We start from the raw sequence: 13,374 nt of genomic DNA on the forward strand, positions 1-13,374 counted from the left end.
CGTCGTCGTACCGACGGGCCCCTCGCCCCGCATGGCTCGGAGCAGCTCGGCCGCTCGCTCCTGGCAGTGCAGCGACTCGAGCAGGTAGAGGACGTAGTCGTCGAACATCAGGTGGATGAGGTGGAAGGAACCTGCGCGGGAAGACAAAGACGGATGAGACCGATGTCACAGGAGTGGTGGTGTAGCGGTCAGCGCGCTGCGCTACGAACCTGGCGACCCGGGTTCGATTCCCGCTCACGGCCAACAACAGTGACGATTATCTGAACCTGTCCTGGGCCTCCCCTAGGTCGACTCAGCCTCAAATGAGTACCTGGTGCGGTGTGTAAACATCGCCACTGGGGAGACAAAGGCGGTCGGGCGTGGTGTTGGCCACCCACCCCCTCGTGTGCTGTGCCGGCCTTCATAGGTGCTCGCTAACAGCACTTGCCCCTACAGTCTGTTAAGGCTATACGTGGGATCTTTGTGTATGTGTGTGTGTATGTGTGTATGTATGTGTGTATGTGTGTGTGTGTGTATGTGTGTGCGTTGAACTTCTTTCGCACCACCGTACGTGGCCAGCTGTGCTTTATCGGAAGATGCGGGGAAAGGACAACGCAGACACGAGGTGGTACAAGAGGCCCCCACCCCACCCCCCAATGTGAAAGTGTTCGTCTCGCGATACCGATTGTGCGATTGAAATATAATGGGGAGATGTTAAAAAAAAGTTGATTGCTCACGTACAAAGACAGATACGTACGTATCACTTCCGAATAATTTATGTCATCGTGCATATTTTCCCGGGCACTGGCAGGCCGGCGTAGGCCCCGTGCCGAGAGTCGTATCCACAGCCCTAAGCCGAGAGGTACAATGGACGTTGTGTGCCGGGCGTGGGTGATATGCGGCCAAAATTCACCTCTCTTCGGTGACGTTTCGCATGGTGTCTGCCCCCGTACACGTTGGGTGTTCCTTCCACACGGAGTGAAAGCTAAAACTTCTAACAAAAAACCTCAGCGTAATTTGGCCAAACATCGCAGGGCAGCAGGGACCCTCCTGCCTGCGAATCTCGAGACTCGGTGAGGCTTTTTGCTGAGTCAACACATTATTTTATGTCGAGTAGTACACAGCATCAGTTTTAACACGGAGGCTTTCTCGACCGATATTATCCATAATAAAGGGGCTATTTTGGGTTAGATCACGTGAACGTGTGTGCGTTCGTGAAATGTCTGGCTAATCGCCCGGTCAAGCTGGTTGTAATCACCACTGAAACGTGGTACTCGAATTGACAATTTTGTGCGTTTACTCTCCAACACACAAGCGGCGTGCTGAAGTAGTAAATAACTGGCACGTTTTGTTGACGTGACAAATCTCACCAAGTGGCTGTGTAGGGTGGTCGAGAGTTCAACGACACATTTGTAATTACGCGATCTAACCCAAAACACGTGGCCAAAGATGGAAGTTCGTGTTCGGCACGCACTCCGTTTAGCACGGTTGGCTACGTACGGGGCGAAAGAAGTTCAACATACACACAAACTTGCCCATCTGTGACACACGGGTCGCAAACACTGTGGCCACGAGCGTAGAGTACATAGAACAACAACTGAGGAGTGGGCAAAGCAGCGTGCTTGGAACGACACCGCCAGGCAGAAAGAGGGGCACGTGGACGAGAGAGGGACTTTACGCGGGTGAATGCCGTCATCCAGGTGAATTACATAATTTAGGTGAATGATGTAATCCAGGTAAGTGACGTCATCCAGGTGAATGACGTCACCCAGATGAATGACGTCATCCAGGTGAATGACGGCATCCAGGTGAATGACGTCATCCAGGTGAAGAATGAAATCATCCAGGTGAAGAATGAAATCCAGGTGAAGAATGACATCATCCAGGTGAATGACATCATCCAGGCGAATGACATCATCCAGGTGAATGACGTCATCCAGGTGAAGAATGACGTCATCCAGGTGAAGAATGTCATCGCTCCACACCGCGGAGCAAAGTCGAGCGGGGCTAGGGCAGGACGCGGCGTCACGGCCAGCAGGGACGACGGTGGCGCGCTGGTCAGCAATAATAATAATAAAGTAGCGGGAGCCAAGGAGGGGGTCACGTGCGAGAGGGGTGGGGGTGGTGGTGGGGTGGGGGTGTAAGAAGCGACGGTGGATAGCACCTCGGTTTGTTTTCTTAGATCGCACGACCGCGAGAGGCGGCGGCGGCAGCCCTGGGAATGCCTTCATCCAGCAGTGGATTGACCGTGCCCGATGACGATGATGAATTATCATCGGTAGTCGGCATGCGGTGGTTTTTTTTTTTTGGGGGGGGGGAGGGCTTCGCTGCGACCGCGAATGATTTCGAGAGGAAGCGAGTGACTCCGCCGCATTAGCACATGAATGGGGCTCAGGGAGGCGCGGAGAATTGGGAATCTGAGAGTTTGTGAGCTCGCGGGGGATGGGGGGGGGGTAGGGACGGGAGGGAGGGGGGCCGCTGGGTGTTGGTGGGGGTGAGACCAAGGGGGGCGAGACGCGGAGACGGAGAGACAAAGATGCAGAGAGACATGGACAGAACATTAATTTAAAGAGAGACTAGGAGATGAAGAGAGAGAGAGAGAGAAAGTTCTAGATTTGAAGTTTTTGTGACTGCAAGAATTCAAACTCTTTTTTTTTTCGGTAAAGTCACGTCGGTGAAATTTTTTAAAATACATTAAATCACGACTGTGACGGCTCCACCTGAAGACGGAAGCTTGTGTTGCCTCCGAAACGTCGTGATTTAATTTATTTTAATGTTTTACCTACGTGACTTTACCGAAAAAAACAAAGAGTAGAGAGAAAGTTACAGAGAGGCATGATTAAACATAGACTCAGGGGGACAGAGAGATACAGCAAAATGTAGACAGTTCATTTAAAGAGACAGAGCACGGAGACAGGCAGATGGACAAATAGGTGAACAGACGGGGAGACGGACAGGACCAGATCCACAGAGAGGCGAGATAAATAAATAGTAACAAAGGCGAGTCAACAGACGCACAGAGAGAGAGAGACACTGGATGATTCACGGAGAGCACACGCGTGTACAGGAATCTTGGCGTGACAGTGAGACACCCACACATGCACACTCACACGCACGCATTAATGTACACAATGATCAAGATCCCACGTGTAGCCTTTCACAGACTGTTGGGGCAAGTGCCCTTAGCGAGCACCTATGAAGGCTGGCACGGCACACAAGGGGGTGAGTCCATAATAAAGGCGTTTGGGTTAGATCGCGTTATTATAATACTAATTATTATAATACTAATTATTATAATAACGTTATTATAATAATAACTAATTATTAATAATAATAACTAATTATTATAATAACGATCTATAATACTGGTCGCGAAAGCTTAGGGGGTGAGTGGCCGTCACCAAGCCAAGTTGCGATATTTACACACCGCACCAGGCTACTCATTTGAGGCTGAGTCGACCTAGGGGAGGCCCAGGACCGGTCCAAATATTCACCACTTGTTATTGGTCGTGAGCGGGAATCGAACTCGGGTCGCCGCGCGCGCCCGCCGCTGCACCAACGCTCCCCACTCGCACAAACGCGCGCGTCCCACCACCACCACGCACTCGCACGCACGCAGTTTGCACGCCATGAGATTTGGCTCTCGGTGCGGCCGCGGCGCCGGGCGGCGGCGCTGTCCCGCGCGATCGCTCCGTCCGCCTCCCGGCTCCGGCCGTTATCAAGCGCGGCACGGCGTGCGGCTCGCAGAGGAAACACGCGGTGGTGGTGATGGTGGTGACGTTTAACGTTTAAAGTTAACGTTTAACGCCGCTGTCAACGTTTTACCATCGCCGGCGTTTGTTGGGCGAATTGCTCATCCCTCACCGTGGCGCAGCTCTTGAGCACTAAAATCACTCGAAGTACTAAAGACGACACCCCCCCACCCACCACCTTCTCCCCCCATCAACTTTCTCCCCTCCCGCCGGGACCCCCCCCCCCCACCCCTGGCAACCCCGATCGTAGCCCCCAACCGCAGGCTCCCTCACCGCCCCCTCTGGACCCCTGTGAAGAACCATCACATGACCCTACCCCTGGACAGGGCGGGAGGGGGATAGACGTCTGGTCCCTGCGTACCCGGCATTTCCTCCTCGCTTGTGACAAACGCAAAGTCCCTGAATCCTGTTTGTCTCTGCGTTCATTCCGTCAACATCATTTGTTTGTTTGTACGCTGAATTTTATTTCGCACCGTACTCACCGGGGATACAAGGTAAAGGACAACAAACTAAACGCACAACGATCACCCAACGGGCGCCAAAACCATTTGCAAAATTCAACTCGCCATGGACGAGTGAATTCACTGCTCCTACGCCGAACCCCTACAACCGCTGGCGTGCGCCCCAATCGCTACTCGCCCAACGTCGACCTCGCGACACGGAGCGGCGCCACCTGGAACTGGAGGCGTCAGGTCGCCTTCGGCCCCCGCCATTCCGCGCGCTCGCAAAGCACCGCCGTGGTTTGGCGCAACCCATCGACCATCTTCACGGCGTCACCCGGTTCGCTACGTTTCTCACTTTGTGCTCGCGCCCTCGAAGCGGGACGTAAAAAATTAACCCGTAAAAACAAAGTTTTTCACTATAAATCCTTTATATGCGTGGCGGCTAGAGTCCTCTCGTCCTCTGGCTTGAGATGGCTGCCACCTATGGGTCAGGTGATTGCCTGCCACCATTAAGCAATTGGTAATTAATTATAATTTATTTTTTCCTAAAAAGTGTAAAATTTTGGAGAAAAAAAATTTCACGAAAATAAATTGTCTGTGTGCAAAATGTTAGCTCGATTGGATCACGGGAAGTGGGTTAAAAAACGACCGAAAAATTTGCACGGTTGTAAGCACGCAAGCAAGCAAGCAAGTGAACTTAATATAAAGGATTTAAAAAGATAAAACGGCTTGAGCAGCCCCCCCCCTCCTCCCCCACGACTCTTCTGATGTGCGGCTACGCTGGCAGGTTCTCACCGAAGCTGGGCGCGCTGTGGAGCGTCATGTCGCGAATGATGCGGGTGCCGAAACACGACCACATCAGCAGGAACTGGCGGGCCACTTGCTTCAGGGTGCCGGGCCTCCTGGTCGCAGGCTGGGGGGGGGGAGAGAGAGAGAATGAGCAACAACAACCGCGGGCAGCGACGGCCACGATGAACGACAACTGAGAGCAACCGCGAGGAGTGGCAGACAAAAGGAGAGAACGTGGCCCCGGACAGGGAAGCGCGTTTGCCGCGACGGTGAAACGAGGTCTTGCGCAGGGTGCTTGGTGCGGAACGTCGCGTCACGAGACCGTGAAGATGATGGCAACGGCTTGGGGGGAGAGCCTCCATCCAGCGATAGATCGATTACGGTTGATGATGATGATGATGATGGGTGCAGGGGTTATGGTTTAGGGGATCGGGCTGCATCTACCTTCACGACGCATCTCTCCACCATCGAATCGAGCCACTCGATGTACGACTCCATGGGCGACTGCTCCTCCAGCAGCTGCTCAAACTCCTGGTAGACTGCACACGCACAGAGACGCCCCGACAAAGATCCCCCCCCCCCCGGATAGCCTCAAGAGACCGTCGGAGAAAGCGCTTGTTGGCGAGTAGATGCGGGTGACGTTTGTCTCCCCAGCGCTGAGCGTTTTACACCACAACTGATGCATATTCATGGCTGAGTCGACCTAGCCGCACCCCGATATGGCTTGTAAGACTGTTAGGGCAAGCGCTGTTAGCGAGCACCTATGAAGGCCGGAAACGGCACACGAGGGGGTGATTGGCCAACACAACGTCTGGCCGCCTTTGTCTCCGCATCGGTTATGTTTACACACCACAACAAGTACTCATTTAAGGCTGAGTCGACCTCGGGGAGGCCCAGAACCCGTGATAATGACGGCAGTTGGACGACACTGGGATGATGATACGGCAGCTGAAGGAAATTCCCCAAGTAAAATGACGGCCAGAAATAGTGACAACATCTGCTCATGCACCGTATCGAGAAGGAGATGGCGACAGTGTGAGGAGGCCCTCATTCAGCAGTGGATAGACCACGGCTGATTAATAATAAAAAATCAATCCTCCCCTCCCCCCATAACCCTAATGTGCATAAGAAGATGAATGTAAGTTAATGATTTATAACAAAAGCAGAAACCTGACCGGGGCCCATCACCGCGAAATGTCAAGCATTAAATGAAATTAGAGGCGGGCAGGAGGTCCGGAGGTTATTGATGGTGTCTGGGAGGGGGTAGCCGCTTGGGCTGGGAGGGTGGAGAGCTAAATGGGTGAGTGGGTGTTGACTGGGGTGGGTGGGTAAAGGAATGGGTGGGGTGAGTGAGTGGTTGGGGTGAGTGAGCGTATAAGAGACAGAGTGGGTGGGTAGGTGGATGGGTGAGTGTGTAAGTTAGTGGGTGGATAAGTGTATGAGTGATTGGATAGGTGTGTGAATGAGTGTACGAGTGGCCAAGTGAATGGGGGATACAGTATGTGGGTAGGTGAGTCAGTGGGTAGGTTAGCGAGTGGGTGGGTGAATAGGTGAAGGAGTTGGTGGATGGATATGTAGGTGAGTGGGTAGGTTAGTGAGTGGGTGGGTGAGTTGGTAGGTCAGTGAGTGGTTCGGTGGATGCCTGTTGATTCTGTTTCGACTCAGGAATTCAGGGGTACGGTGCAGACAGGTGGAGTGGGAGGGAGGGGTAAGTGGTGGTGGTTGTGGTGGTGGTGGTTGTGGTGTTAATCGCAGGGGGGGTTTCTGGGCACCCACACCATCGGGAAGGTTACTCCGGATTTGCATATAGACCACTGCGGGCGACCCTTGACCCCTTGATGTGCCGGAATAATTATCGTAGCCGGAACCCCGTGCCTCTCAGTGACCTCCCGAGGTTCATCAGCAGAGTCTCGCTCTCTCTCTCTCTCAAGCTCGCTCTCCTTGGGAAGCGGAGCAAACGGAGTGGAAAAGAAGGTGCGGGTGGGAGAGGGGAGTTGGTGGATGAGGCAGGGAGGGAGCAGGCGTGAGTGCAATGTGACATCTGTCAAACGCACACAGATGCACGTATGTTGAACTTCTTTCGCACCGTACGTAGCCAACCGTGCTAATCGTAGATGCGGGGGAAGGACAACAAACTAAACACAAACAGCACGTGAAGGCCTCTCAAGTTGTTTGGGGCGAGTACTGCGAGCGAGCACCTTTCTTCTGCCGTACGGCTGCTGACGATTGTAGGTGGAGAGCGATAACCGCGACATCACATTCAGATGGGCAAGCCGGCAGACAACCACGTCAGGAGCATGCGGTGCGAATCGCCGCGATGTCTCTCCTCCGTCCATAATAGAGTTTTTATTAAATCCTTTATATTAAGTTCGCTTGCTTGCTGGCTTGCGTGCTTGCGTGCTTGCTTGCTTACGACCGTGCAAATATTTCGGTCGTTTTTTAACCCACTTCCCGTGATCCAATCGAGCTGACATTTTGCACACAGACTCGTTGTGCGTGACAATTAATTTTCGTGACATTTTTTCCAAAATTTTCCACTGTTTAGGGGAAAATAAATAAATATTTATTTACCAATTGCTTAATGCTGCCAGACAATCATCTGACCCATAGGTGGCAGCCATCTCAAGCCAGAGGACGAGAGGACTCTAGCCGCCACGCATATAAAGGATTTATAGTGAAAAACTTTGTTTTTACGGGTTAAATTTTTTGTTGGGTTAGATCGCGTAAATATATAAATGCGTCGTGAAACCCGCCACCACCCGACACAGTCCATTAGTAATGTTTGTCACGTCAACAAAACGTGGCAATTCGTTACGAGTACAGCACGCCGGATATGTTGGAGAGTGAAACCCACAACGTTAGACAATTGGAGTACGACGTTTCGCCAGTAATTACAACCAGCTTCATCAGGCGACAGGCGGTGGGTGGGGTGGCGGGGAGGGTGGAAGGGGGGAGGTAGAGGGCGGGGGGGGCGCGCGTGCGCACAGCGAGAGAGGCTTTTTTTGTCGAGTGTATCTTGTGATTTAACAAACGTTCTAGATACACACACAACCTTCGAGATACACACATAATCTTCTAGATACACACAACGTGTTAGATATACACACAACGTCCTAGATACACACACAACATGCTAGATACACACAGAATCTTCTAGATACACACAACGTGTTAGATATACACACAAAGTCCTAGATACACACAGCACGTTGTAGATATACACACAACCTTCGAGATACACACAGAATCTACTAGATACACACACAACACGTTGTAGATACACACACAATGCCCTAGATACACACACAAAGTCCTAGATACACACAGCACGTTGTAGATACACACACAACTTTGTAGATACACACATAATCTTCTAGATACACACATAATCGTCTAGATACACACACAACTCGTAGATACACACACAACGTCCTAGATACACACACAAAGTCCTAGATACACACAACCTTCTAAATACACACACAACGTGCTAGATACACACAGCATCTTCGAGATACACACAGAATCTTTGAGATACACACAACTTTGTAGATACACACACAACGTGCTAGACACACACACAATTTTGTAGATACACACAGAATCTTCTAGACACACAACATTATAGACACACACACAACTTTGTAGATGCACACAGAATCTTCGAGATACACACAGAATCTTCGAGATACACACAACTTTGTAGATACACACAGAATCTTCTAGACACACACACAATCAAATACAAGCGAGAGATGAGACCAGACGTACGGGCGGGCGGGGGGTGTGGGGTGGGGGGGGTGCCACTGACGCGTCTCGGTGAGTGCACGGTGCTCCTCCCGCCACTCGTCGACGGTGTAGAGCGTCTGCTTGCTGATGCTGCCCAGGTCCACGCTGCGCCAGTCCTCCAGCATCTGCGAGGCGATGTCGGCGCTGTGGATGACCGTGCGCGACGCCTGGAAGGGACGGGAGTCGAACACGTGGGGGTGGTGGAGAGGAGGGGGTAGCGATTCGTAATCAGTTCGTTGGGTTGGGGGGGGGTGTATTTTCATTTTCTTAGGTTTTTTCGGTAAAGTCACGTAGGTAAAATATTTAAGTAAATAAAAGTAAAATAAAAAATAAAAATAAAATATCAAGTGATGCGGCTATCGTGCTGTGACGGTTCCACCTGAAGACGGAAGATTGTGTTGCCTCCGAAACGTCGTGATTTTTATTTTTTATTTTACTTTTATTAATTTTTATTTTTTACCTATGTGACTTTACCGAAAAAAACCTAAGAATATAAATCCTTGCAGTCACGAAAGCTTCAAATCTAGGGTAAATTTTCGTTTGAAGGTGGCGCCTCTGTGCCGCACGACGCTCATCGAAGGACGGCTTTAGCCTTCGGGAACTATTTTAGCTGCAGTGGGACGCGTGCTATGCCCCCCTGCCCCCCCTGCCCCCCCTGCCCCCCCGATTAAGAGCTTGCGTCAAGCAGCTTCCCCGGGGGAGGGGGGCATGCACGGCCGAAATTCTAATAATGATCCACTATGTAACACGATTTTTGTTCCTGGGTAGTAAGTGTTATTTTATAATTGCTTATGCCTCCAAAAGTACAGAAATGGGTATTGTTCCCCACAAACTTTGCTTTTGTGACCAGGACTTAACGTGAAGGAATGACACAAATGCACACCACGTTTTTTTCATTGACAATAGGTAAATTTCGAAATATCACAAAAGCTAAGTTTGTGGGGAATAATACCCATTTCTGTACTTTTGAGGCATAAGCAATTGGCAAATAACACTTACTACCCAGGAACAAGTTTTTTTGTTACACAGTAATCATTAAAATATATAATGCTAGGGATCCACAATGATATGATTCGCAGTTTCATTTGCCTGGTTTAGGGGCACGCAACAATCTTGGCCAAATTACCATTAAAAACACTTTGCAAACGCACGTGTACATACAGGGAGCTTCAAAACAATGTTTAACACTTACGCGCGACTATCGTTTTTTAATGGAAAATAACTGTAACGCCATACCAAATGTAATGTTAATAGCTTCACAAAGTCAAAGAGTCACCACTTGTTCGCCATCATTGTCAACGCGTGCCTGGAATCTTCTCCAGGTGGTCTCCAGAGCTTGGAGGCACGACATCTCTTGTGTTTATTGTTGCAAATTCTCAGAAGCGTGAACATTTGTTTGGAAGCACCCTGTATCTATAACGTTCCCGATAATTATAGGGCCACAGAGCTTGGGCAATTGTTGGCGCTTGGTCTAGCTGCCACACACACACACAAAGACCGCCCGTGTAGCCTTAACAGACTGTTGGGCCAAGTGCTGTTAGCGAACACCTATGAAGGCCGGAACGGCGCAAGAGGGGTTTGGGATGGCCGTCGTCAAGCCCCTCCGCCTTTGTCTCCCTCGTTGCGATGTTTTTACACATCGCAATAGGTGCTCAATTGAGGTCGAGTCGACCTAGGGGAGGCCCAGAACCGGCTTAGGTAATCGTCACTGTTGATGGCATACACATTTATACGCTTACACGCTAAGTCCTCGTTAAGTAGATGCGTTCCTGAAAAGTGACGCGTCAAGCGATAAACCTGGAAAGTGAAAACAGTTTCCTCGCTAATAATGTCATGACGATCGAGTTTGGTGAGAGACGATGGACTACGCACACCGCGTGCGGTGAGACGGCGGGACCAGTAACTGGGGGTACGCAGTCGCGTTACCGTATCATTCCGTGTACCGTATCGCTCAGCCGTGCAGCTCAAGCAAGTAATCCGTCGTCGAACGGGGTGCGCGTTCCGTGATATATCGGGGTGCGCGTTCCGCGTTGAAACGGGGTGCACGTTCCACGTTATAACGGACAGGAACCTGATGACGGACGCTTGTGTGTTGCGCCCGAAAACGTCGTGATTTATTTTATTTTATACCTACGCGACTTTACCGAAACAACCAAAGAGTATTGATTCCTGCAGTCACGAAAGTTTCAAATCAACATTTAATCTCATTGGTTCTCTCAAGCTAAGCGGGGGGGGCTGAGCCTGTTTAGTGCGAGGATGGGTGACCACCACCACCACTACTACTACCAGGGCTTGCCAGGTGTTGTAGGCGTGGCGCTGCGGGGGTGCGGTCAAGGAGATGGCGGTGCTGAGTGTGCCCAGGTTGATGCTTGGGGGGTTTTCTCCGGCTTCCTCCCACAAGGATGCCAATCAAACGCACGTTCACGGAATGGGCGGAATAACCCCATTCAGGACCCTCGGTGAAAGTGTCATGAGACTCGATGAAGCTTTCCTCGGTAAAGGTCAACCGTTTTTATGAATATAAGAGGTGGCTAGGAGATGTTCACTGCCTCGCCTGGTATACAGGAGGTTCGCGGGTTCGATCCCGATCCTGATCCTGATCCCTGCTGTATACATTTGTAGTTTGCGTCTCTCTCTATCTCATCATCACGGTGGCTAGGAGATGTTAACTACCTCGCCTGGTATGCAGGAGGACGTGGGTTCGATCCTGACCCTGACGCCTGCTGCTGTACATGTGTAGTGTTTCGAGTCTCTCTCCACGTGGTCGTGTGGATGTTTCTCCGGGTCCGCCGGTTTTTCCCTTCGCATTTAGAACTCAACACGCGTTTAGAGTGCTTGGCTGCTCTGGATTTCCTCATGCCAAGGCACTTCGTTAAGCTATTACTTGTGGCCAGATCGCTTCTGAAAAAAGACCTATACAGCTCAGTGGGGTCTTACCTAGTTAAAATAAAAAAAACATACTTAGTTTGGTTTCGTTAGTACATGTGAACTCAGAAGCCAGGTAAACACACACCTGTCACCTGACCCACCTGGCACAGGTGGTTGAGAGAAGTCTGCCTCCGCAGGATCTGAGAAAACCTCCGGGCCACTGCAAGGGAAAGGATTCACATCCAAGGTGAGGCTCCTCTCGGCTTCACGGCGCCACGCGGGGAGACAACTGGCGCGGCGCGTGACGGCGGTGGAACGGAGTGACGCTTTGAGCCCGAAGCGCGGAGTACATCCCCCTGATTGAGGTGCCTGAATTGGACCCTCGGCTAGCTGTGGGGCCACACGTTAGACACGGACAAAGACCCCCCCCCCCACCCCCCCCCCCAGTATAGCCTTCAATAGATTTTTGGGGCAAGTGAAAACGAGCTTTGTGGCTCATCGGATTCCTCGAGCGTAAATAAATATTCAGATTCTGAAGTGCTGTTAGCGAGCACCTACGAAGGCCGGCACTGCATACGAGGGGATGGGTGGACAGCACCACGCCCGGCCGCCTTTTTGGCACACCGGATCCAGAGTGTGCTTGTGTCAAACTAACTCTGCTGAAATGTTTAATTTGTCATATCCAGAAAGTCCGTGTGGCTGACGGGATGTATAAAAAAAATATAGATGTATAAACTTGTATCGTTGATTAACGGGGCCAGACAGGCACGCGGAGGAGACGTATCGTCCGCCCATTAGTTATTGTGTCACCGCAGTGCAGAGGCCATCGCAGCCGACACCGCCGATGGCATCGGACGGGAAGGCCTCAAGGTCCCTCAAGGTCCCTCAAGGTCCCTCAAGATCCCTCAAGGTCCCTCATGGTCCAGCAGCGGCGCGCACCGCCCGCCTCGATCACCCGAACATCGGCACCTTCATCATCATTGTCATCGTCGTCATTATCGTCGTCATCATCGTCGTCGTCATCATCGTCTTTATCGTCGTCGTCGTTATTGTCATCGTCACTATCATTGTCGTCATAATCGTCATCGTTGTTATCGTCGTCATCATTGTCATCGTTGTCATTATCGTCGTCATTATCATCGTCGTCGTCATCATCGTCTTTATCGTCGTCGTCGTTATTGTCATCGTCACTATCATTGTCGTCATAATCGTCATCGTTGTTATCGTCGTCATCATTGTCATCGTCGTCATTATCGTCGTCATTATCATCGTCGTCGTCATCATCGTCTTTATCATCGTCGTCGTTATTGTCATCATCACTATCATTGTCGTCATAATCGTCATCGTTGTTATCATCGTCGTCGTCATCATTGTCATCGTCGTCATAATCGTCGTCGTCATCATCGTCATCGTGGCCGCCGCCCCCGAGTCGGACGCACGTTCGAACTTGACGACGCACAGGTTCTCCGGCAGGTCGTCCAGCGCCACGCGGAGCCACTCGTCCAGCTGCTTCGCGAACTTGCGGATCACCTGGGTGAGACTGGGCACACGCACGCTCGTGCATTCACACACACACACACGTACACACACACGTACACACACACATACACACACACGCGTACACACACACACGCGTACACACACACACACGCGTACACACACGCGTACACACACACGCGTACACACACACACGCGTACACACACACACACGCGTACACACACGCGTACACACACGCACGTATACACACACACGC

The 13,374-nt window shown here is 51.2% G+C and overlaps 1 protein-coding gene across 1 annotated transcript in view; it reads right to left on the bottom strand.

Moving 5' to 3' along the window:
- Positions 1-13,374, bottom strand: part of LOC144720459 (transcription factor RFX4-like) — a 45,080-nt gene that overhangs the window by 15,199 nt on the left and 16,507 nt on the right. Inside the window, exons 9-14 of the mRNA XM_078597261.1 lie at positions 13,060-13,160; positions 11,782-11,840; positions 8,775-8,919; positions 5,408-5,502; positions 4,970-5,087; positions 12-131 (exon numbers count right to left, since the gene is read on the bottom strand). Of these exons, the coding sequence (XP_078453387.1) occupies positions 12-131; positions 4,970-5,087; positions 5,408-5,502; positions 8,775-8,919; positions 11,782-11,840; positions 13,060-13,160 (638 nt within the window). The remainder of the gene's footprint in view (positions 1-11; positions 132-4,969; positions 5,088-5,407; positions 5,503-8,774; positions 8,920-11,781; positions 11,841-13,059; positions 13,161-13,374) is intronic.

Source organism: Lampetra planeri, chromosome 8 (genome assembly GCF_965212315.1).
Source record: "Lampetra planeri chromosome 8, kcLamPlan1.2.h2, whole genome shotgun sequence".
Taxonomy (NCBI): domain Eukaryota; kingdom Metazoa; phylum Chordata; class Hyperoartia; order Petromyzontiformes; family Petromyzontidae; genus Lampetra; species Lampetra planeri.